At 38.0% G+C, this 27514-nt stretch overlaps 1 protein-coding gene across 3 annotated transcripts in view; it reads right to left on the reverse strand.

Moving 5' to 3' along the window:
* The window catches only part of SDK1 (sidekick cell adhesion molecule 1), a 919553-nt gene that overhangs the window by 165677 nt on the left and 726362 nt on the right, over positions 1-27514 (reverse strand). For all 3 annotated transcript variants that reach the window (XM_058569383.1, XM_058569382.1, XM_058569384.1), the window contains 2 exons: positions 9172-9287; positions 7350-7542 (listed from right to left, as the gene is read on the reverse strand). In XM_058569383.1, coding sequence (XP_058425366.1) covers positions 7350-7542; positions 9172-9287 — 309 coding nt within the window. The remainder of the gene's footprint in view (positions 1-7349; positions 7543-9171; positions 9288-27514) is intronic.

Here is a 27514-nt window from a genome sequence, read left to right on the forward strand (position 1 = left end):
TTCAGAGCGGGAGAATTCATGGCCAGGCCCACGAGAGTGAAGCAACTGCCCGAGGACGCACAGTCACAGAGTTCGGTCCAGCGCCCTGATCTCCTGCTTGCCCCAGTGAGACAGCAGGACAGAGAAGGTGGCAACCGTGGGCGGGACGGCAGGGGCCTCCAGGGGGTTCTGAGCCCCCCTCATACTCCAGCTCTCCTAGGTAGAGCTCTTAGTGCTCCTACAACAGGTCCCACCAGGGCCAGCTGCCCCGTGTGGTGGTTGGAGTGGGAAGAGGTGACCGGGTGATGTTCCCACAAGTGGCTGGTTCATCCCAGCTCTGTGTGGGGCGGGGGGAGCAGACGGAAAAGGAAATGCTTTAGAGGAGGCTGGAGTCTTAGGGCAGAATGGGGAATAGGGCGAGGGGAAGGAAGAGAGACAGGGCTCCACTGGTTACTAAGCCAGGCCCTGTGCGGGCGCCTGGCAAACACCCGAGGCCGTCATTTCCACCAGAAAGGACGGCTGCTGTGCTCAGACTCGCTCTGCTCGCCTCTCTATGATGTCCCCCATGCCAACCCCTCTCAGTACCCAATTCAGGAGATATGCAGGGGACAAAGTCAGGGAGGAAGAAAGGGAGGTTCGAAGGCAGAGTCGGAGACAAAGGAGGAATAGAAGGAGGACAAAGAGGAGACAAGAACTTGATTTGTTTCTGCACATATCAGTTAAATATACACTCCATGCCAGGCAGGGAACACCAGATTCCTCCTGAAAGTGCTGGGCCACATGACTCCCCTGGTGAACCTCTGAATAATGCCACACTGAGATGTTTTTACTAATGACAAAATACAGGGGCCAGCCCAGTGGCGTAGTGATTGAGTTCCCGCACTCTGCTTTGGCGGCCCAGGGTTCGCAGGTTCAGATCCTGGGCGTGGACCTACGCACCACTTGTCAAGCCATGCTGTGGCAGCGTCCCACATACAAAGTGGAGGAAGACTGGCACAGATGTTAGCTTAGGGACCACCTTCCTCAAGCAACAAGAGCAAGATTGGCAACAAATGTTAGCTCAGGGCTAACCTTCCTCACAAACAAAACAAAACAAAATAAAATAATAATAAAATGCAATTTTTTAGCTTAAAACGGGAGAGCATAAAGTCATGGGTGCTTGCTGTCCTGCCAGAGAGCCAAGTTGGGGGGATTCCCACAGATAAGCCTCACCCTACTCTGGCTACTGTCGGCCTTGCTTGCACAGACAGCATATTTTTAAGGTGAATTCAATACCGAGCACTCAATTGGTACTTGGACAAAGCCCCTGAACACAACTTGTAATTTTTTTAAATTACTCAGCAAATACAGTCACCTGGATGAAACTTTCAAAAGACTTTTTATGGATAAGCTCAAACTGACAAATTTCACTCTTTGCCTGTGGAAGATGGTGAAATAGAATGGCTGTCAAGACCATCTCATCCTCCTCCAATTTTGAGTTTCCAGCAAGACATTCTGACAGATTTTTGAACTGACTTGTTCTTTTTTCGATCAATAGACCAGCAAAGAAAGCTTTTTGCTCCTTCTATATTCTCAGTGTTTCTGCTTCCTGGATTCCTGCCCAAATGTGCTGTCTTCTAACTCTGCTGGAACCAGCTGGCAATGTCTAGGCTTAAAATTTATATTCTGTGTCCTCTTTGCTGCGCCCCCTCCCTGTCGCATAGGTTCTTATTTCACTGGAGCTTTGGAAAAGAAGGCTGGCTGGATGCAGAACTAACTACAGAGCCATCAGCTAGAGCGCAATGGAGACTATTGCTCCAGCACCTAAGGGTCCAAACTTCTCTCTTAAAGGCTACACCCCCAGAGCAGATTTCAACCCAACCATCAATCTTTCACTGAGATAGTCCACACTTACAAAGATGCTTTTATCCTTCTAAATAGGATAAGTGGGCTCCCCATCTATCAAAAAACGGTGGTTCAATTAGAAAATTCTAAAAAGATGACATCACTCCCAGTTTTCTCAATTCCCAAGACAGAAATCTCCAGTTTCTCTTTTTACTTACTAATGGTGGGTCTAACTGCATCTAACGTTCTATTTCCTTACTACAAAGCTTTATGGGATGTTTGCTCAGAGTTTTTGTCTGTCGGTTTAACTGGCAGCAATGGGGCTTTTTTAGTAAAGAATTCAACCAGCAGTCTTCTCTCTTTTATTTGAAGACGTTCTCTTCTTTTGCCACTTTTTATTTTAAGAAATAGCCTCTAAGCTAAAAAGTAAAATCTGATATCCAGTTGGACCTGGCTGCGGTTTGTGCTGAGGTGTTGCCCTTGCCTCTTCCTTCAGTAAATGAAATAGAGGAAAACATCCAAATAATGAAGAACTATAAGGGAGATGCTTGACGGATGCTCCTAGAATTCATTACCACCTCCCTTAGTTACCAGGGATCTCCCTTCCCACCTCATCTATGAACGTAAGGAATGAGGCTGTGTTTTCCTACAGATGAGTGGAGAATGTACCCTTCATCCCCGCAAGACTTCTTTTCCTCTTACAGAGATCTAGCATGGGCCCTCTGCTTGCCTCACTCTGTACTCTCAGTCCCAAAAGACTAAGCTCCTCCCCAAACCAGCCGCCATGCACACGACTGTGCCACAGCCCAGCGAGCTTCTTCTTTCTGTTCAGCTCCCCCTACAATTTGCCCACCTAATTCCCAAAGTGACTTTATCTACTTAAGTGGCTTTAACTGCTAAGAACCTCATACCTCAGACATTCTGAGGTAGAACTGATTTCAAACATTTCCACCTGTGGTTAGACCACATACTCAATTATATTCCCTAACCTTTTCTTCGAAAATAAGATCACAATCGCTAATCGCTAGGACTCCCAAATCTACTTCTTCAGATGCTCTGCTGCCATCGGCCCCATCTACCAAGATGTCCCACAGGCACCACACACTAAGTGTCTCCCAACTAGACTTCACGTCCTAACCCTAGGTCTGTATTCCACATTTTGGTTATTGGCATCACCATCTACCCAGTTACACAGCCCAAAGTGTGTTGAGTCATTCTAGAGAATTCCTTCTACCCATCTCCTAAATCTAATCAGTCCCCCAATTCTCTGTGACATGTCTCTAGAATCTCCCCTAGCGCTATCTCCACTGCCTGGGTCTAGGCTCTCATAACTTCTGGGCTTCTTCCCAGATTCCTTCATCTTTATTTCCAGTCCCTCATCACAAAAATCCCCAGAGCTTTTGAAGCCACAGACCTACTCAAATAACACCCCTAATGGGAATCGTTCTGTGCTTCCCCAGTGCCTAGACTGTCATTGTCCAAGGGCCTAAACTTAGCCATTGAGATTCGTCTGGATCGGTTTCCACCCCCCACCCCCATACACTATACTACAGACATGCTAAACACCTCATATTTTCTCACACACTCTTCTATTCTCTTTGCCTTTATGGATCCTATTTCTTCTACCTGGAATGTCCTCATCTATTCTCTGCATGACAAGTTCATCTATCAAGGTTGAGCTTAGTTGTCACCTCCTCTAAAAGACTTACCTGCCTCCCTCAGGTATTTTCTGTCACTCCTCACTGGGCTGCCACAGGTGCTTCTACAGACCTCCTCCCTCAGTGGCACTGACCTCAGTCATGTCCACTTCACATCTGATTAGGCCAGGAGCTCTAAAGGCAGAGGCTGTGCTTACTCATCTCTGCAATCCCTTCAACACCCAGCTGGCTATCTCCCACATAATAGGTATTCTATAAACATGTGAATGTACGTATGTATATGTGTTTGTATGTTGGACAGATGGACAAATGAATCAATCAATCTACCGTAATTATGATAGGCACAAGAGGTACAAGCTTGATGAGACAGCCATTTTTTTTTAAAAAAAGGAAAAGGCTAAACTTGATCAACTTTCTCCTTTAATCCTAAACTCCGATAAGGGGTATACAAACTTTATGATTGAAAAGCAGATTCCACAGCAGAACACACATTATTTTTTCAAGTACTCATAAAACATTCACCAAGATAGATTATATCCTGGGCCTTAAAACAAACCTTAATAAATTTAAAAGAACTGAAATTATACAAAGTGTGTTCTTTGACCATAACGTAATCAAGCTGGAAATGAATAGCAGAAAGACAACAGGAAAATCTCCAACATGTGGAAATTAAATAGCAGACTACTAAATAATCCTTGGGTCAAAGAAGAAGTTTCAAAGGAAATAAAAATACATAGAACTGAATGAAAATGAAACACAAAATATCAAAAAATGTGGCATGCAGCTAAAGCAGTATGGAGAGCACTAATTGCTTGCATTAGAAATGAAGACAGGCCTGAAATCAATAGTCTACGTGCTTACCCAAAGAAATTACAAAAAGAAGAGCAAAATAAACTCAAAGCAAGCAGAAGGAAGAAAATAATAAGAGCAGAAATCAATGAAATTGAAAATAGGAAAACCATAGAGAAAGATCAATGAAATAGGAAGCTAGTTCTTTAAAAAAATAAATAAAATTGAAAAAACTTTAGGACGAATGACCAAAAAAAAAAAAAATAGAAAAAGATCGCAAATATCAGGAATGAAATAGGGTATACGACTAAATAACCCACAGCCATTAAAAAGATAAGGGAGTACCACCAACAACTTTACATTCACAAATTCAACAACTTATAGGATTGATTCTTTGAAAATCACAAACTACCAAAACTCAACCAAGATGAAATAGACAACTCAATAGTGTTATAACCATTAAATAAATTCAATTCATAATTAAAAAGTTCCCCCAAAAGAAATCTCCAGACTGAGAGGATTTCACTGGAAAATTCTACCAAACACTTAAAGAAGAATTAACACCAAATTTTACACAATCTCTTTCAGAAAATAGAAGAGGATGAAACACTTCCAAACTTATTTTATGAGGTCAGTATTATCCTGATACCAAAACTAGACAAAGACAGAAAATGCAGGAAAGTGAAACTACACAGCACAATCTCTCATGAACTTAGATGCAATACATCCTCCATAAAGTATTAGCGGATTGAATCCAATAACATAAAAAATAATTATACACCATGGCCAAGTGGGATTTATTCCAAGTATACAAGGTTGGTTCAACATTTGAAAATCAATCCCCCATATCAATCATATCAATTAATATGAATTGATATTAAAAGCAATTGAAAAATTCAACATTTATTCATGATAAAAACTCTCAGCAAGTTAGTAACAGAGGGGAATTGCCTCAACTTGATAAAGAACAGCTATAGGAAATATCATACTCATCAGTAAAAGACTGAATGCTTTCCCTCTAAGATCAAGAACAAGGCAAGAATGCCTGCTCTCATCACTCTTATCCAACATAGTACTAGAAATTCTAGCCACTGCAATAAGGCAAGAAAAAGAAATAAACAGCATATAGATTAGAAAGGAAGAAGGGAGGGAAGTGGGTATGGCTATAAAAGAAGGATCTTCGTGGTGTTGGAACTATTCAGTATCTTGATTGTGGTAGTAGATACACAAACCTACACATGTGACAAATTGTATAGAACTAAATACACACACACGAGAACAAATAAAACTGGAGAAATCTAAATTGGATCAGTAGGTTGTATCAGTGTAAACATCCTGGTTGTGATATTATACTATACTTTTGCAAATGTTACCATTGGGGGAAACTGGGCAAAGTGTACATGGGCTCTCAGTATTATTTCTTACAACTGCATGTGAATCTATAATTATCTCAGCGGAAATTTCAGTTAAACAAAAAGCAGAGAGCAGATCAAAGGTAGTGTATGGGAATAACTTCCAGGATCAGTTTATAGTTGCAGAGTTACTTTTTACTGTATCTTTTCTATGGGAGGAAGGTCAGTGGTCTCGGAGGGTCAAGAAATTCATTTCTATTCTTCCTGTGTCACTAATTTGACACAACCTTAAGTCAATAGCAGATGGTTACAGTAGGTGGTGAAGTGAAAGCCAGGCTGCTAAAGGTTATAGGGAGCGTCAGAGGTTAAGAGGTCAGAGTAATCAATTATACCAAAAGGAAATAAGGAGCTAACTGGGTGACTCAATGGGGCAGCGCAGTCAGGTGAGGGAGACCTGAGTATATTTGTGGGTTGAGAAAAGGTCTGACACTTCATTCTCTAAAGGAGGAGGGAAGATGAACAAGAATGAGAACAAGGGAAACTCTGAGATGGAAGGGGAAAATGAGGAAGCTCATCTTGGATGGCCTTGGCCTCTATAAATGTCTTCTGCTAAGAGGCCGTGAAGTTGACAGTCTCAGGGAGCAGGACAGAGCAGAGCAGTGGCCTCTGCACCAAGTAGAGATAAACACAGAAGGCTGGAGCACATCCAGAGTCCAGCTGAGCTGGGAGAGGAGGAAGGTGGAGGAGAGACAAGTGGCAGCCCTTGGTGACTTTTTTTTAAAACTTATATTAGTTTTAATTCTCCTTATTAAGGGAGTACTTACTCATTGTAGAAATGAGAATATGCAGAAAAATAGAAAGAAAAATGTAAAAAATACCCATAATCATGCCACATAGAAATAATAACTGTCAAAATTGTGACATATTTCCTTCAATATCTTTTCTCAGCTCATATAGCTTTATACAAGTGCATTTTTCTAAAATTTGGATCTCTATATGAGATCCAAAACTATATGTTTTGTATACTATTTTTTTCACTTAACAGTAGATCAGGATCATTTTTTCTCAAAATATTTTTAAATACCTACAAAATATTTACTTTATTGTCATTCCATAATTTTTCCCTCTTTGGAACATTTGAATGTTTTTCTTTTTTTTTTCAATTACTAATAATTGTACTGAACCTCCTCATATATAAATCTTTGTGCACACCTGCGATCATTTTCTCAGGATAGCTTCCTTAGATAATGTTTTCCAGAAGCACCAGTTGGCCTGAGAGCAGAGAAGGAGCTGGTTTGAATTGACCAGAAGGAGATAATGGAAAGTCAAGGGCTTAAAGGTGCTCAGGTGAAATGCCCCTGGGGAGGGTCAGAGAACCACGGGCTGGGAGGCATTAGGAGGATTCAAGAAGAAAGTAAAGGGATTAGAAGTTGAAATCTGAGTGAAAAGAAGTTCAGCAAGACCAAAGTCTGACCATACAGCTGGAACTAGACTCTCTCTTGCCCTCAGAGTTCCTTCCTCTAGCCAGGCTTCCTTCCATATTCCACATACCACCTGCTGCCACACATTATTAATATTTCTCAATGACTTGTCTCCCCAGGGCATGCAGAATGCAAACACTCTGAGAATATGGGGTTTCCTAATGACCATCTCTGCTCTCATGCAGAGCTGGATATGACAGTGGCCCGAACCTCTTTGACAACTGACTTATGGCTGTTGATAAGACACATGGCAAAGGATTACTCACTGTCTTCATGAGTCCATATGAGCTGAGGCGCACTTGGAGGCCCGTCCCCTGGAGTGGTGAAACACAGGACCGAGGTGAAGTAAGCAGTAAACTTCTTCAAGTTGGTTATATACCCATGGTGGACTCCATGGAAATCTGGAGCAATGGTGACTACAGTGCTGGCCTCAGGGACATCAGCTGGCCATGCTAGAAGCTGGGATGGAACAGGTTGAAAAAGAGATCCTTTTTAATTGCATATCTTCACTCTCAAGTCTGCATCAGAGTTTTATTTTACAATTACAATGTCTTCAAAGAAAGTAAAGTTGTAACTAAGAAACTTCATAAATCCTACATTTTATAATCTCACTGAAAAATACTGAATTTAAAAGATATCTCACAGACTACTGAATACAAATATGTATATTTACATATTTTATACATGTCTATATAAGTAAAATATACTTTAACTCATACTGGAATAATAGACACTCCTAAAACCTTCACCTTCTCTTCACTTGAACACATTATAGAACATATGTATTTTTTAACAGTAAAGAATAAAGACAACACCATCTGTTATTCAATTGGATCAGTACAATGAAACATAAATACAGATATTTTTCCAGATAGACACCTACTCTGACTCAAAAAGAAGCCCCTGATTCAACAGGAACAATCTTAATTATTTATAATTTCTACCACTCTAGTTTTCTGAGAAGGATTTTTAGGAGATTGATTATAATTGTAAGGAAATATAGTATATACATATAGTTTTAATGTTTGGACAACATTATGTATGAGTGTGACTTTTAATTCCTTTGACACCAAACGTTTCCAGGGTTGATTAGGTCTAAAGTTGACCTCCTGCAGGACACAAAGTGTATTGATATACATCAAACCAACAACCAAGCCATGGAATGAACGCTCCAGTCTTGCCAATAAGACTTGACAGGAGAGTCAAGAAGGCAAAATTTTCTGGGGGAAAAGAAAAGATGGGGCAAATTTCTAGCTACGTATGCCTTTCTAGTGAAAAACAAGTGTTTCAGTAAGTTGAATCCAAATGGAAAAAAAATGAACTGTATGTCTGAGGAAATAACTCTCTGAATTCGAAATTACCATGTATTCAAGCAAACTAGATAGAATCCCTTCTCTACAAAGATCTTCCTTGAGTTTACCTGTCATTGCAGAAGGTTAGCAAATATGCTGTAGGTAAAATTAAGATGGGCTCCCAGGAAAAGCTGAAAAGGTAAGGTAAATTATACTTTTGGAAATTTCATCCAAGTACATTTGTGAAGGTAACATATTCTGGTAACTAAGGATGGAGGGAAGTTGGATAGTGGGAATCTGTGTCTCTAATTCAGTTCAGGTAGGTACCCTGAATCAACTGGTCTCAGTTCTATAAACAGAACTTTCCCTAGAGTAGAGAAAGAGGAGGAATAAATGTCCCTACTCAATAGAAATATCATTGAATTGCAGCCAGTGCCCTTTGTGCTAAGTCTGTGTTCTGAGAGGACTCCCCTCCAGGAAGAAGTGGTTTGTATAAATGCTGATTCCAATCAACTGAGATAGATCTCCCACTGATAATTTTGAAATGAATGGCCTTTCTCATAAGAAAATGCTCTGTTATGTGTGAACCCATCCTCTTGAAAACTAGTAATTTGAGTTTCTGAGCCAGTATAGCTGATGATAAGACCTTGGTGACCCCACCAAGATCAACATGCTCTGTAACTCGATGCAATGGGTTCTTGATGAAATGAGAAATGAGCAGCCTCTTCGTTGATCACAAGAGCATGACATACCATGCATGATAGCCACTCAGAGACTCTAAACCAAGGCCGTGTACCTTGTATCCCTGGTTGATGCCATTGATAAACTGCTGAGGTGGAGGGTTCCACAGGAACTGAATTGTCGTGGAATTCACAGCTTCCGTCTGCACGTTCTGTGGGGGCGCAGTAGGCACTGTTCCAAGGCAGTAGTCAGAAGCAGCAAAACAAATGGCAGGAGGCACAGTAGGGAGAAGAGATGAAAAAGAAACTCTTAGCTGCCACTCACGATTCACCACAATTACAGCACTGAGAACAGAGAATTGTGATGAATGTTTCTGGAAGCTAATAGTGGCATCACAAAGAAAAAGAATTGGGCTATTTCTCATTTTCTGTTGGAGAATTCTAAGGCATAGGCAGAAAAGTGGACCGGGATCATCTCATTCCACAGGTGAGCCTTTCCTAGGGATCCTAAGATGGATAGCAAACGAAAGCTTTCTCTGATTTCTCTTTCAATTACCCAATATTTGAGATCAAGACAAGGTTTCATCTAGAAGTCTGCCTCCCCCATTGTACACTACTATGTTTCAAGCCAAATTACCTTTTACATGAAAAAAAAATCACCCCCCTCCCATATGTATTGTTATTTATTCATTTGGAGACTGTATTCATTTGGAGACAATTTGTCTTTGTCACAGAGGCCACCATTTTTTAAATTTTCCATTGTTTCTTTCTTTCTTTTATTGAATAGTTTATATTGGACCCAATTATATACCTGCCAAATGGCCTGCCTTCAAAGAAGTCACATTCTAGGGGAGATACTCATGGAATTGAAACAGGCACATCACTCTTTGGACCACTAAACACAGAGGGCAGAGCAACCAACCCTCCCCTAGGAAAGTATGGAAGGCTTTAGATCTGGAGACACTTGGACTAGGTCTGGAAGAAAGCGTAAACCTTTGAAGAGAGCAAGGCCTTGAGAAAGGCATTCTCATCTGGGAAAATGGAGTGAGCAAAGGCATGGTATTATGAAAAACCTGGTGAATGGTGAGAAAATAGGCAGCATGGCTAGATATGGGTGTATGGGGCTGAGGAAGTGGATAGGTCACTTTGGGGATGGCTTCATATGCCAAATGCAGTGGTTGATAATACATATGGTAGGTAATGGGGAATCAAATGGTTGTGAAAAAGGCAGTAATGTGACATGGCTAGCTTTTTAAAGATGATAACCCAAGTGGCCTCTAAAGAGGGGACTAGCCCACTGGCTATGCCACAAAACTTGCTGCAGGGTGCAAAAGAAGGTCCTGGTTCCTTAGGAGCTTGTTTCAAAAGTAAGGCGCAGAAGCCCAAAGGATCCTTCAGCTCAAGGTAAAGAAACAAAGACAAGAGTCTCCTGGCACAGAACACATGGGACAGAGCACAGTCCTGTTAAAAATTGTACACCTTTCATTATTCTCTTTTTCTAAAGCTCATCTCATTAGGCAGAGATGAAAACAACATAAAGCTATCCACGCCCCTCAAGTCTACTCTTCCAAATCATCGTTTCTTTTCCCATTTACTCTCGACTCTGGCTGTGATATTCCCTGGTCCCTCCCTCCATAAGTCACCAAGAAAACTGTCCTACTTCTCACTCAGGATCCATCCAAAATTTTTGGATTAAAAACGGCCACAGGGATTGCTATGTCTAGGATGTAGAAAGTTGGAAAGAACATCACATCCACCTAAGAACAAGAAAAAGCTGAATAAACTATAAAATCATAACATTTCTGGAGCCCATAAGAAAGCTGAGGTCACAGGGCAACCATCTGAAATATAAGAAAAGATGGGCCTCTCTGAGGAGTAAGGATGTGAGTGCTGGCTCACCTATGACAGAGCAGGAGAGAAAGAGACAATAGACACCATACAACTGGGTAAGGAAAATTCAGCTAAAATTCTTAATGAATTGCTGAAGGCTGAATGTGGGCCAGCATGGGAGTACAGAATGTTTGCATGCTGCAGATACACAAGAAAGATACAATACATACAGAGATACAAAGACAAGAATTACAGTAGCCTTCTCATAAGAAACTATGTGAGCCAGAAGGTAATGGAGTGATATCTTTAAGTACTGGTAGAAAAAACTACTGTCCCAGAATCCTATCTTGTGAAAACAGCTTTTACATATGAAGGCAAGATAAAGGCATTTTCAGAAAGACAAAAACTGAGAGAATTCGTTACTATCAGACCTGAACTATAAAAAACGTTAAAGAAATATGAATCAGACAGACACCAAAACTTTAAATCTATGCAAAGAAATGATGATTTCCAGAAATGGTTAAACTGAAGGTAAATATATTGTGTTTTTTTATTATTTTGACTCACTCCCAAAAATAATTGGCTGTTGAAAGCAAAAATAGTAGTAACTTATTGTGGGCTTATAACATATGCGAGAACAAAATACATGGCCACAATAGCACAAAAGGTGTAGCATATATTAAGATAAATTGTAATTAATTAATGATATACATTTTAAACTCCAGAGCAATCACTAAACAAGTTTGAAAAAGAGATATAAATAAGGCAAGAGTGGAAAAAATAATGTAATTATTTACTAGGTAATAAAAATACCTAATTAATCCAAAAGCAGGCAGCCAAAAAGAATAGAAAAGGAAAAACTAAGAGAGGGAACAAATAGAAAACAATTAGCAGATGGTAGATTTTAATCCCATCATATCAATAATTATACTAAATGTAAGCAGTCTATACATATCAATAAAAGACAGATTGTCAGTTGGATAAAAAGCAAGACCCAACTGTATGGTATCCAAAAGAATCCCACTTTAAATATGAAGACATAAATAGCTTAAAAGTAAAAAGAATGAAAAAATATATACATGAAAATACTAATTAAAAGAAATCTAGAGCAGTCGTACTAATGTCAAACAAAGTAGACATCCTACCAGGGAATAAAACCAGTGATAAAGAGGGACATTACATAATGATGAAGTGGTCTAGTCACCAAGGAGACTCAGCAATCCTAAATGTGTATGCAACAGAGCTTCAAAATGCAAGGGGCAAAACAGATAAAATTGAAAGGAAAAATAGACAAATCTACTATTATATTTGGAGACTTTAATACTCCTTTCTCAAAATAAAAGTAAACAAAGAAAATCAGTAAGGATATACAAGACCTGAACAACACCATCAAATAGCTTGACATACATGATATTTACTTAAAAATCTACCCTACAACAGCAGACTACACATTCTTTACAAGTGTACATGGAACTGACATATTTGAGTCATATAACAAACCTAAACAAGTTAAAAATAATTGAAATCACAAAATGTATGTTTTATGACCCCAATAGAATTCAACTCGAAATCTGTAGAAAAGTATGTAGAAAATCCCTAAATATTTGGAAATTAAGCAATATACTTCAAAATAACCCATGAGTCAAAGAGGAAGTCACATGGAAAATTAGAAAGCATTTTTAATTTAATGAAAATGAAAACACAATATATCGAAATTTTGGGATGCAGAAGTGTTAGAGGGAAATTTATAGCATTTAAATGTTCATATTATAATCTAAGCTTTTACCTTAAGAATCTATAAGAGTAAATCAAACCAAAAACAAGTAGATGGAAGGAAATAGTAAAGAAAAGGAGCAGAAATCAGTGAAATGAAAATAAAAAAATAACAGAGAAAATAAATGAAATCAAAAGCTGGTTCTTTTAAAAGATCAACAATCCTCTAGCCAAACTGATTAAGAATAAAGGAGAAATCATAAATTACCAGTATCACCAATATTAGGGGGCATCTCTACAAATCCTACTGATATTAAAAGAATAAGATAATATTTTGAACATTGTTATGCTCATAAATTCAACAACTTAGATGAAATGGACAAACTCCTTAAAAGAAACACACTTCCAAAATCTACTCAAGAAGAAATAGATAACCTGAGTAGTCCTATAGCTATTAAATATTTGAATATGTAATTAAAACCTTCCAACAAAGAAAATTCTAAGCACATAGGTTCACTGGTGAATTTACCAAGCATTTGAATAAGAAATAAAAGCAATTCTAAAGCATTACCCTACACCAAAATCAGAAAAAGATACTATGAGAAAAGAAAACTACCGACCAATATTCCTCATGGACACAGAGGCAAAAATCCTCAATAAAATATTAGAAAATCAAATTCAGCAATATATAAAAATCGTAATTTATCCTGATCAAGTGGGGTTTATCTTACAAATGCAAGGCTGGTTCAACGTTCCAATATCAATCAGGGTAATTCACCGTATCAACAGAATAGAGGAAAAAAAACCCATGTGATTATCTTAGTAGATTTAGGAAAGGCATTTGACAAAACTCGACATTCAATAGTGATTTTAAAAAAAACCCTCAAAGTAGGAATTGAAAGAAACTTACTAAAGGGCATCTATAAAACACCTATAACTAACATCTTACTTAAGATGAAAGACTGAATTGCTTTCTCCCTAAGATCAGGAACAAAGCAAAAGTGTCTTGCTCACCATTGCTATTCTGGAAGGGCAAGTCAGTGCAGCAATGCAAAAGAAAAGAAATAAAAGGCATATAGATTGAAAAGAAGGAAAAAAAAAAAAAAACCTCTTTCTATTCACAGACAACATGATTCAACGTAGAAAATTCCTGAGTCTACAAACTAAATGCTCTTAGAACTGAGGTTAGCAAGATCACAGAATACAAGATCAAAAAACAAAAGTCAATTATGTTTCTCAACATGAGCAAGGAACAAATGGAAATTTAAATTTTAAAGTCAGTACCATTAAAATAGCAATTAAAACATGAAATAAATATAAATTTAACAAACCACGCGTAAGATCTGTACGCTGAAAACTATAAAACACTGATGAAAGAAATGAAAGACCTAAGTAAATGGAGAGTCATATCATATTAATGGATTAGAAGACAACATAATAAAGATGTCAGTTCTCCCCAAACTAATGTATAGGTTGAGTGCAATCCCAATCAAATTCGCAGCTAGAATGGTTTAGAAATTGAAAGGTTAACTTTAAAATTTATAAGGAAAAGCAAAGGAATTAGAATAGCCAAACCAATTTTGAAAAAAGAAGAACAAAACTGGACAACCTTCACTACAGGATATGAAAACTAACTATAAATCCATAGTAATTAAAACAGAGAGTTATTGGAGAAAGGATGGACACATTGATCAATGTAACAGAGTCCAGAAATTACTCACATACATACCAATTGGTTTTTGATTAAAGCACAAGTGCAATTCTATGGAGAAAGGATAGTCTTTTCAACAATTGGTGCTGGAAAAAATGTACATCAACATGCAAAAAAAAAAAAAAAAATCTGGATCTATACCTCACACCATATACAAAAACTAACTCAAAACAGATAGAGATCATAGGCTTAAACATAAATCTGTAATTATAAAACTTCTAGGAAAAAATAGTTGTGATGTTGGGTTAGGCAAAGATTTCTTAGTTATGACACCAATGGCACCATTCATAAAAGAAAAAAATTGATAAATCCAACTTCATCAAAATAGAAAACTTCTGTCTATAAAAGACACCTGTTAAGAAAAGAAAAGACAGGCCACAGACTGGGAGAAAATATTTGCAAGACATACATCTGACAAAGGACTTTTATTCAGAACATATAAAGAACTTTTAAAATTCAATAATAAGAAAACCAAACACTCAAAAAATAGGCAAAAAGAATCAAATAGGTCATCAACGAAAATATAACAATGGCAAATAAGCACGTGAAAAGATCCTTAACATTACTGGTCATGAAGAAAATTACGATCGTGATGTGATACCAGCATACAGCTATTAGAAAGGCTGAGATAAAACAAGCAATAACAACCAAATTTTAGTGCAGATGTGAAGCAACTGAAACTCTCATACTTTTAGATGGGAATGGAAAATGGTGCAGCCACTGGGAAAAACAGTTTGGTAGCTTCTTACGAGGTTACTTATGCACTAGCCATACAATCCAGCAATCCTGCTCCTAGGTATTTATGCAACAGAGGTGAAAGCTTAAGTTCCTATAAAAATCGTATGCAATGTTTATAGCAGTTTTATTAATAATCACTCGAGACTGGAAACATCACAAATGTCTTCAGCAGGTAAACTGCAGTACATCTGTGGAATGGAATACTACACAGCAGTAAAGGGGAGCAAATCACTTGTCCTCACCAACAGCACAGATGGATCTCAAACGCATTATACTAAGAGAAAGAGGCCAGACTCAAAAGGCTACATGCTGGATTTTTCCATTAATATAATATTCTATAAAAGGAGAGAAAACATCAATGGTTGCCAAGAGCTGGGAGAAGGGGTAGAACTTTGAGTACAAAGGGGCAGCACGAGGGGATTTCGGGAGTGATAGAAGTATTCTATATCTTGATCACGGTAGTGATGTGGACTGTATATATTTGTCAAAACTTATAGAAATGTACACCAAAAGGGTGAATTTTACTCTATGTAATTACACCACAATATATCTCACTTTTAAAAAATGCTGCAAATTCTTTGATGCTTTTTCCCATGGAGAGGTGGTATCTGTGTTTGGGCTCCTTGAATGCAGGCTCTGGGACTACTTTCACAAATGGAATACAACCCAGGCCTTAATAACTAGAAGCTTCTACTCATCTCTAGGACCATCTTTCCTAGAAGCCCTGAGCAGCCATGCTCCAATCGGCAGTCCCAGGGGAGCCCAGCGTATAGCTTTTCCCGCCAAGGCACCAACTTGTGAGTGAATCCGTCTTCCCACCCCCGTCCCCCAACCACCAGCCCAACCCATCCGCCAACTGACTGAGTGACACCACGGGGCACGAGGAACCCGCCATCCAAGCTCTGCTCCAATTCCCGCCCACAAATCATGAGACATAATCTAACAGTGTTGTCTTAAACCTCTAAGTTGATTATGCTGCGTGGATAACCAGGGTAGCCTCCACTGAAAGAAAGAAGGGAAAGAGAAGGAAGGAGAAAAAGGACAACATAATAGTGCAACATTGTCACCTTGAGAGGTGTGCACTTCCCTGGTTCTGCTCTTCATTCTAAACTCAGAGCCTCTCCAGGACCCACCGCAGCCTCAGAACAACAAAAACCAGGAATGATTCCCCTGGTTGAGACACTTAAGAAGGCAATTCCTCTCGCCCTCTCATCACCTGGGATCGCACAAAATCATGAGGCATAAGAATCGCCCTGCCTGCGCCATCCTCACCTCAGAGCTCATAGAGTCTGACCCTTTTGCACACACTCTTCATCCCCAAAGTCACAGGACGGAGGTTCTAACGTCTCGGCTTCCTTTCTCTCTCCCACCCTAGGCTTTATTCAAAAAACCGCCAATTCTTCTCAGCCCCCGTCTATTTTCAGATCCTTCGGCTGCTCTTTTTCCTAATTATTGTCATCAGAAGTGACTCACAAATTTGTGGACAATGGAATTAAAAATTCCCTCAAGTGAGAAAAAGACCTAGAGCCAGTAAATCCTTCTTGACAGTGTTTCCAATAGAGGAGTAGTTTGGAGGGAAAGGTCTTAATTATCGAGGATTACGTAACCCTACCCTTCTGAGAAAAGATGAGTGCTGCATCTCCGAGATGCGACTACTGTGCGGAAAAGTGGAGGCCCACGCACACGCGTTCACAGACTTGGGTTTCAGTCTTCACACAAGATCTTAGTGGGAAGCTGTAGCCTCCTGCTGCTCCAAATAAGGCCTCTGGGGACATTTTCTCCCCAGATAATTAGCATTTAAAGTGCCCTTCTTTCCCTGCTCCTAACTGCAGTCCCTGAAGAGGCCTGGTAATGTGGCAGATGTTATGCTCTTTTGTAGTTTTCATTGCTCAAAAAATATCCATTTTCACTAGATAATTCCCTTAGCACAGATCCGAGTGTGTGCTCAGTCTTCAATTCAACAAACCCTAAACCCATTCGACGCCGTCTTGATTCTCACAGCCAAGGACAAGGCGCTGTGTCATGGAGCACCCAGCAATCACGGGCACCTAATGACGACAGCTGAAAGGTAGAGCACAGGAGCAGTTTTAGACACAGGAGCTTTATCCCTTACGGAGACATCTGCAACCTAAGGCCGTGGCTGTTTCTTGTCCCTGAAGATGGGATTTCTTGGAGTGGCAAGTAGGAGGTATCACTGGGCAGAGTAGCCCCACCAGGTTACATGTGGGACAGGAGGTACTCACGTCTGTCAATTTTTCATAGTGGTAAACCATTGTCTACAGCCACTCAAAAATTTACAACTGTTGAAATTACATTTGAAAACCATGTGTTTTCAAATGTTCAAACCATTTGAAAACCACTGCATATTCCTAAGCGAACGGAGACAATCTGAAAAGGCTACATTCCTTATGATTCCAACTCTATGACATTCTGGAAAAGGCACAACTATGGAGACAGTAAAAACATCAGTTGTTGTCAGGGGGAGGAGGGAGGGATGAATAGGCAGAGCACAGGGGACTTTTAGGGCACGGAAACTACTGTGTATGATGCTATGATGGTGGATACATGTCATTATACATTTGTCCAAACCCATAGAATGTCCAACACCAAGAGTGAACCCTAACGTAAACTGTGGATTTGGGGTGATAATGATGTGTCAGTGTAGCTTCATCAATGGTAACAAATGTCCCATCTGGTGGGGGATGTTGATAATGGGGGGCTGAGGCTATACAGGAAATCTCTGTACCCTCTGCTCGATTTTGCTGTGAACATAAAACTGCTCCAAAAATAAAGTCTATCTAAAAAATAAAACTATGCATATGACTTGTTTTGTAAACTTTCTGAATCCAGTCATTATCATGCACCTTCAATATAGTATCTGTGGCAAAGAGGTCTCCAGGTGGCTAAGCCACATGGTGCTTCCCTGACACCCCACTGGCCTGTCTTATCAAGCAGAGTTGTACTTTAGCTGCATGTTGCTTATCATCACTGAATTTTTGTTGTTGTTATTGTTCAGTGTGTGTGGGTATTTTTTTCCAATGAACGTGCTAGTATTTTCACCTGGTCATATGTAGAGGACACGTCTGATTATGTTTATGATTATTTTCTGGTATTAGGTGTTTCCAATAAAATATGAATTATTTAAAAAATTTTCTCCTCCCTCTTTCCCTTCCTTTCTTCCTGGATAGTCACGTAAATTCAGCAAGATCTGATTATTGATGGATTTCAAAATTATCATTGTTTTTAGAAATTAAAAAATGTTTTAAAATAATAACATACTTATTATATATACATAATTATACATACATAATTAAACCAACTCATTAAAGAGGACTATAGGGTTTTACAGCTTCAAATAATTGACTTTTTGAAGTATTTTGGATCAGAGATTACACAATTAATATTTATAGGTCATGAATTTTTCAGAATTTTAATTCTTTAATCAAATAAAAATAAATGTGTCAATATTGCTAACTGTATGCTTCATTTTTTGGATTTTTCAACCCGATTTGTTTGAAAACATTCTTATAATGTGTGCAACCAAAACTTTTTGAAAAGTTGATTTCTGAAGTCATTTAGGCCTACAGTCCACTTTATGTATTTTATATTTAAATATATAAACATTATTAAAATTATTTATGTCAATATTATCAGTCGTATTTATATTTATAAAGATTTATTTTCCAACCATAGTGAACAACTTTTTGAGTAAAGAGATGTCATCAGGTACACCAAGTCAGAATCATAAAAAATTTTCTACCCTGGGAATATAACGAGGATGATCTATAACTCAGATTTGTGTGTTCTGACAATCTTCTCCTTCTTCAGCCTACATTTAGTATTTGATGGAAAAGGAATCAGATGAAGCAATGATGCCAGGCAAATTATGCCAGCACCCTTCCTCAAAAGCATCGATCTTACACAGAAAAAGATTAGAACTGGGAAAATTATCTGCAGGTACAAAATAAGAAGGATGGGTATTTGTGAGTTTGGTTACAACTGTATCAGATTGAGCACAAGAAGCTAGTTACAATGCCCTGCACGTAACAGCTAGAGCAAAAACTTCTCCTGCGATTGCAGAAGCACTCTTATTGCCAGGCTGCACAGAAACTGTCAGCAACGTGTCTGGGACCAATGAAGCACAGGAAATAGGAAAGGCTCTGCTTTTGAAGAACACTGTTAGCAGCTGCACGGATGACACGTCAGATGACCCAGAGACAAACTTAGTCCAGAAGATTATGAAATCAGAAAAGCTTCCACTGCCGATTGGTGGGTTCTGACGTTAGTAACCACACTTGGTACGTAGCATTAGTTTGATTCCTTCAAAAGAAATGCTTTGAACATTATTTATGATGCAAAAAACATACCTGTCTTAGATTGAGTTCCCTAAAAACAGACTCTGGGTATGAAGAGTGTCATGTATAAGCTTTAGGGCGTCTCAGCAGACATACCTATAAGGAAGTGAGGAGGCCAGGACTGGGCAGAAGGAGAGGCTGACCGTGAGGACTCAGCTGATCCTACCAGGAGCTCCAGAACAGGCATGTCCCTTTGAGTTGTCCTAAACTAAAGCCAGAGGACTGGGCTTTTCTAGGCCCAAAGCAGCCAGCCATTGGTCACAGGCTGATCCATGGGAGGGGTGTCCCCTTAGGTGAGGCAGTTCCTCTTGGCAGTGGGCAGTTTCCAAGAGGGCTACAGCTGTGAGCTCTCAGCAGGCCAGGTGCCAGCACTGCGGATGGGTGTGTCACCAAGAGGAACTGATCTGGACAGGGACACCACAGTATACCACACACCAAACAAGCTACTACGGATGAAATGGTCACAGCTAAATGGATACCTGGGAATAAATAAAGTACTATAGAACAAATGTATAAGTTTTGTATACCAATGCTGAGAGAAAGGTAAAAAGACTTTATAGCAAATGCAATCAGAAAAGCCTGAGATTCAAGAAATCCATTGTTTCATTTACAGAGTAAGTCTCCTCTGTAAGAGGTGGCCTGTAGACCTGAACTCCTCATTAAATGACATTATCTGAGTGGTAAATCTAATAAAACCCAAGACACTACAGTCCCATGGGTTTTTTTTTTTTTTTGCTTTGTGAAAGAAACGGAATCAGAATACCACTTTTGACAAAAGGATTTTTTCTGAGGGATTCAAGATAATGCTACACATCAGGCGCAGTTAGTAACATCAGTACTCATCAGTCTGCAACAGAAACTCTTTTGATTTAACAGTCTGGACTAAGTTTGTCTCTGGGTCATCTGACGCGCCATCCATTTATCTTCTCACAGTATTATTCAAAAATGAGAACTTTCCTATTTTCTGTTTCAACTTAAAATTGAAGTTCTATGCGCTATCCAAAAGAAGAGTTTCACAGGAGTCTGTGAACTGAACAAAGCATTATTATTATCATTGCTGTTATTTTTGGTGAATGGGTTTAATTTTAAAGATCTGTTGAAGGATAAGTTATTGGCACCAAAGTGGCTTACCTAATTGACATTTTTGAGCACCTGAATGGACACAATAGAGAACTCCCGAGACCTTGTGGCAGTATACTAACATACACGTGTAAAGTGTATGGATTCAAAGCAAAAATTCAACTTTATTATGGAGTTAAAAATTGTTCACTAGTGATATATAATCAATTTTATAATTCTAAAGGAGTCAATGTTTGAACTCTAAAGACAAATTATTAAGACTGGCAGCAGCATCTGTATAGATATATAGAAATAAAATGCCCATTATTTTGAAATACTTGATATGAAAAACATTTGGTCAGAATCCAAATTCATTCTCATAATCACAAAAACCATTCAACATTACATTTGTCAAAGAAATAAAAGGAAGAGCTGTTAACCTAAACAGACATTGCACCCTTAAAGTACAATTTAAAGAGACTGAATTATCTTCATTCTGGTTAATGGCAAGAAAGGAGTTTCTCTCAACTGAGGAAAGGCAATAAATAATCCGCAGGCATTTGTGACCACCTACTTGTGCAAACATTTCCTTGTCAGTGGCAACTTTCAAATATTTGAAGAGGTTACCATCAAAAATGTTTTTTTTTATGTTTTAAAAAATAATTTTATTGTGGTAAAATACACATAATATAAAATTTACTGTTTTTAAGTATACAATTCAGTGGCCTTCAGTACATACACAATGTTGTACAACCATCACCACTATCCATTTCCAGAACTTTTTCATCATCTCAGACAAAACCTCTGTCATTAAACAATAACTCCCCATTCCTTCCTCCCCCCAGCACCTGGTAACCTCTATTCTACTTTCTGTCTCTATGAATTTGTCTATCGTAGGTACCTCATGTAAGTGGGATCATACAATATTTGTCCTTTTGTGTCTGGCTTATAGCACTTAGCGTGATGTTTTCAAGCTTCATCCATGTTGTACCGTGTATCAGGATTTCATTCATTTTTAAGGCTGAATAACATTCCACTGTATGTATACACCACATTTTGTTTCTCTATTCATCTGTTGATGGACATTTGGGTTGTTTCCACCTTCTGGCTATTGTGAATAATGCTGCGATGAAAACTGGTGTACAAATATCTGTTTGAGTTCCTGCTTTCAATTCTTTTAGGTATATACCCAGAAGTGGAATTGCTGGACCATATGGTAATTCTGTTTCATTTTTTTGAGGAACTGCCATATTGTTTTCCAGTATGCACCATTTTACATTTCCACCAGCCATACATGAGGGTTCTGATTTCTCCACGTCCTCACCAACACTTATTATTTCCTATTTTTTTTTTCATAATGGCCTTTCTAATGGGTGTGAAGAAGTATCTCGTGGTTTTGATTTGCATTTCCCTAATGACTAGTGTTTTTTTATGGAAGTGTAATTGACATATAATATCCTATTAGCTTCAGGTGTACATCATGGTGATTCGATATTTATATATCTTTATTCTAAAATGATCACCACGATAAGTCCAGCTATCATCTGTCATTATACAAATTTATTATAATATTATTGACTATATTCCTTGTGCTGTACATTACATCCCCATGACTTATTTATTTTATAACTGGAAGTCTGTACCTCTTAATCCTCTTTACCTATTTCACCCACACTCCAAATCCTCCCCTCTCTGGTAATCACCAGTTTGTTTCCTGTATTTATGAGTCTGATTCTATTTTGTTTTGTTTTTGAGATTCCACATATAAGTGAAATCATATGATATTTATCTTTCTCTGTCTGACTTCTTTCACTTAGCATAAAACCCTCTAGACCCATCCACATTGTTAGAAGTCTTGATGGAATCTGAATGGAGCCATCTCAAGAATAAAACCAGATACTGAACAAGTGACGTTCACCAATCAAGGTCAAGTTTCTCACCAGCAATCTTGAGATTTTTGATTGGAACTTCTACAAAAATTCAGTATTTAACAGCTTCCCTACCATTTTCCAAAGATGACCATTGAGGCTCTTAAAAATATATATTGTTATGAATCAATGGACTGAAATGTGTTTGAAGCATTTTAATCCTTTGCAGTTATTATTAGTATTATTGATTGTCATACTTTTCCATCTTTAACTAGTGGGAGCCTTTTCAAGTTGGCATGTGAGTCTTTTTGACACGCTGTCACTACTGTTTGATGGTGTCTTTGCTTTTTGGAATGACAAGATCTTCTGGACTCATCTTACACATTACTGCTCCTGACCTGGAATCATCCATTCACTCAAGAAAGTCTGTATTTTTGTGGTTACTGGGAAGCTCAGTGCTACCGGGTTGGTTATTTCTAGGCATTTTTACAAGAAATTGCTTTTTTTTTTTTAAAGATAAAAGCATCATACTACCAATTCAAATTTAGAGTTTCAACTTTGCCAAAAGTTTCAGTTCCCAATGATATCAACATAATACTTAATTGCTTTATCTCACAATATTCATACAATTGCCTCAAAAAGCCAAACTCAACATTAATACCACCACTGTGACCATTGAAAACAGTTTTAGATCTTTTTTTTCCAGTTTTTGGTTTTGTGCTTGGATTATATCCTCCTAGGGATGTACAGTCAAATTATCATGTTTTAAAATTACTCGAAATCATTACTTTCCATTTGGTTATGCCATCAACTCAATATACAGTTATGTTCATTTGTTTCATTTTGCCTTCAATTTTTTAGGCTTTTATAAATTTTTTAAATTTAGTTTTATAAATAGATAAAATATATTTACTTGGTTTTGAAGTCAATGAGAAGCTTCATTTCTATTTCTGCACCCTCCTTTTCCAGTAGATTTAGTTCTAGAAACATCCCTCTTTTTTTCGTACAGGAATATAATCCTCCATTGTGTGGATGTCCCATAGTTTATTCAACCAGTCCCTTAATGATGGGCACTTTGGTAGATTCCAAATAGTGGAATCACAAACAGTGCTAAAGTGAATGGCCCTGTATATGTCTCTTCATCTTCTCATTGGTTTGCAAGTGTATCTTTGGAATAAACTCCTACAAGCAGAGTTGGTGTGTCAGAGGGTATACAATTTAGCTAGTTCTTGGCATTAGAAGTTTTATTAGTTTTTATTTGTTTTAAACCAAAAAAGAATTAGCAACATTTTTAAATGCTAAAGAAAATTTTCATTTAAAAATATTTCAAACTTACAAAGAATCTGAAATTATATAAAGACTTTTTTTCAAAACTGTTTGAGAGTGAGCTATTAACGTAAGCCCAGCACCCCCAAATATTGTGGTATACAAATCCTAGAAACATGGGCTTTCACCACCTAACCACAATACAGCCATCAAAACCAGGACATCACCACAGATACACCATTGCCACCTAATCTAGAATTCTCCTATTTCCCCTATAACATCCTTTGTAGCAACAGGATCCAGTCCAGATCAGACGCTGCATTTAGTTATTATTTAGTCTTCTTCAATCTGGAACAGTTCCTCAGTTTTTCCTTGACTCTCCTGCCCTTGACATTTTTGGATATTACAAGCTAATTTACTGTGTAGTATGTCCCTCAGTTGAGTTTGTCTAGTGTTTCTTCTTGATGAGACTTGGGCTGTGCATCTTAGGAGGGCACAGCACACAGTGATGCTATGTTCTTTCACTGCATCTTCTCCATGGTGCACAATTTTGATTTGTCCCATTACTGGTGAAGCTAACTGTAATCACTTGCGGCCAGGTTTCGCCTCAGTAAAGTCATTCTTTTTCCTTTGTAATTCATATGTATTTTGTGAGGGGATACATTGAGACTCTGTACATCCATTCCTCATCAACTGCCTCCCGCCAGTTGTAGCTTCCACCAATGTATGCTGATTGAATTAATTAGCAGTGGTATTGTGTTGCCTTTCCAGTGGCAAGGAATGGAGGTGCCTGTTTCGAGCCTTATCACAGAGTATTGTCAAATTTTCCAATTTTTACCAAACTGGTAGGTGAGAAATGGTGTCTCTGTGTAGCTTCACTTTGTATTTCTCTTATTATGGGCAAAATTGAGCATCTTTTCCTAAGGTTAAGGGCTATTCTCATTTCTGTTAATTCTCTTTTCTTATTTCTTGCCCTTTTTCTTTTGGTTGTTGGTCTTTTTCGTTTCTATTTTAGGGATGTAAGTTGTAAATATTTCCCATTTATGTTTTTCTCCCTTTGCTTACTGTATTTTTTTGCATACAGAATATTTTAGCTTTTTAAAAATTTTATGTAATCAAATTTATCAATCTTTGCTTTTATTGCATCTAGATTTTGAGTCATAGTCAGAGAAATTTTTCCCATTTCTGGGTTACAGAAGAATTCACTAATGCTTTCTTCTAATAGTTTTGAGGTTTCATGTTTTTAATATCGATATCTCTGATCCATTTGGAAGGTATCCTTGTATATGGTGCAGGGAATGGATCCAATTTTGTCTTTTTCCATATAGGTATCCACTTATTTCAGTACTACTTATCAAAAAGTCTATCTTTGTTTAGTCATCCGAGATGTCACTCTTACTAAATTTTCATATGGAATTGGGTCCCTTTCTGGATTTTCTATTCTATTCCATTTATCTTCCACTCATGCACCAATAGTACACTTTTTAAATTATAGAGCTTTACAATGTTTTGATACCTAAAGGACTATTCCATCCTCATTGCTTTTTCTCTTTCAGGGTTTTTCTGGCTATTCTTGCTCATTTTCTTCTGAATGACCCTTTTAAATTATTTTTTCTAGCTCCAGAAAAAAAAATTCTGATACTATTTTTATTGGGACCATGTGACATTTCTAAATTAAGGTAGGGAGCACTAACATCATCGTGATATTAAGTCTTCTTATTCAACAACATGCTATGTCAATCCATTTGTTTACATCTACTTTTATGACTTTCTGGAACATTTATAGTTTTCTTCATAGGTTTTGGCCATTTCTTGTTAAGTTTATCCCAGGTTTCTTTTCTTTTCTTCCTTTCTTCTTCTTTTTTTCCATTCCTTTTCTATTCTATTCTAATTTTATTCTGCTATTGTAAGCGGGATCTTGATTACAACTTCCAGCTGCGTTTTTTGTCTGTGCTTATGAGGTCTGCTGTTTTTATATGCTGATTTTGTAACTTGCTAGTTTGATAAATTCTCTTATTATTTATAATAGTTTCTCCATTAGCTATTTTGGAGTTTCTACATATCTAATCTTATTATCTGCAAGTAGAGATAGTTTTATCACTTCCTTTTCAGGCTTTATGACTCTAATTGCTTTCTCTTGTCTTTCTCTTTGGTGAACACTCCCACTGCAACACGAAGAGTGGAGGAGATGTGGGCAGCCCATGGCTCCTCCTTTAGCAGGAACACCTGTAGTGCTTCCCCAGTAAGTAAACGGAGAAAATGGATTTGGGGGCTGAAGTACATACATCGTTCACCATATTGAGTAAATATCTATAAATTCAAATTTTATCATATATTTTTACTATGGAGGGGTGTTGAATATTGGGAAATGTCAAAACTGCATTCTTGGAATAAACCCTACTTGGATATGATCTCCTATTTTTTCATGTGCTGTTGAATTTTGTTTAATAATTTTTCAGCACTTTTGCATCAATATTCATAAAGTGAAACTAGTTTGTAACCTTTTTTCTTTGACATAATCTTTACACTCTTTGGAATTGTTTGTGATTTTTTTGTGGCCTAAGACATGATCCACCTTCAAAAATGTTCTCTGTGCACTTATAAAGAAAGTGTATTGTCTATTAGCACGGTTCAGAGTTGGTGTATAAGTTAAACCTCATTTATTGGGTTACTTGGGTATTCTGCACTTTTACTGACTTTACTCTGTCTACATCTGTCTTGGGTTGAGAGAGGCACGTTCAAGTCTCCTTTCACTAGTGTCTCTCCTTTTTCTTTGCATCTGCCATAGTTTCTGCTTTATGAAGGATATTGCTATGTTGCTAGGTACATAAATGATGGTTGTTGTCTCTTCACTGTGACTTGTAGCTTTTAGCATTAGAAAATGCTCTCCTTTGTCTTTGTAAATGTTTTTTTTATATAGGTTCTGTTGGTCAGATATCAAGATCACGACCTCTGCTTTCTTCGTATTTGTCTGTGCATCTTTTGTCCATCCTTTTACTTTTTACCTTTATTAATTTCTTTCTTTTAGGTATCTCTTGTTTACAGCATAGTGTTAGATTTTGCTTTTCAGCCAATCTGGAAATCTTTTATTTTTTTTAATTTAATTTAATTTTTTATTTATTAATTTTCCCCCCAAAGCCCCACTAGATAGTTGCATGTCATAGCTGCACATCCTTCTAGTTGCTGTATGTGGGACGTGGCCTCAGCATGGCCAGAGAAGTGGCGGGTCGCTGCGCACCCGGGATCCGAACCCAGGCCGCCAGCAGTGGAGTGCACGCACTTAACCGCTAAGCCACGGGGCCGGCCCTGGAAATCTTTTTATTTTCACAGGCTAAGTCCATTACATTTATTGATATAATCAATAAATTTGGCTTTAGTTCTGTCATTTGTATATACACATACATACATATGTTATAAATATATCCATGTTATAATTCCCTATATGCTTATTGATATGTCTCTGTGTATGTGTATGTGCGTGTTTGCTTCACCATGTGGTCTGTTTTATTGTCTGTCTTTTTTGACATATGTTTTGGTAGCTAGAAGCTTTGTATTTTTGCTCTAATGTTTATATACACACATACACATATATACACACACACACACTAATATGCGTATATAGACCCAAAGTCCTCTCTTTTTTTTGATACAATCTATTGTTCCCTACTATGAGCAATATTGCAATTAGCTAGTAAACTTTTATTCTTCTTTTCTCCCTAGAAACACTGTGATGTAAGACCACAAACTGATGATATAGTAAGATGTACTAGTTCAATTTACAAGTATTATTATTTGCTGGAAGACTTCTTACTTTGGCTTCAGATTTTCATTTTCACACAGAGAAGCCAATTTTATCTCTGGTAATGGCACGTGTATATGTATATATGTATGTGTATATGCACACTTTTATATGTGTACG

Source organism: Diceros bicornis, chromosome 26, assembly GCF_020826845.1.
Source record: "Diceros bicornis minor isolate mBicDic1 chromosome 26, mDicBic1.mat.cur, whole genome shotgun sequence".
NCBI classification, from domain to species: domain Eukaryota; kingdom Metazoa; phylum Chordata; class Mammalia; order Perissodactyla; family Rhinocerotidae; genus Diceros; species Diceros bicornis.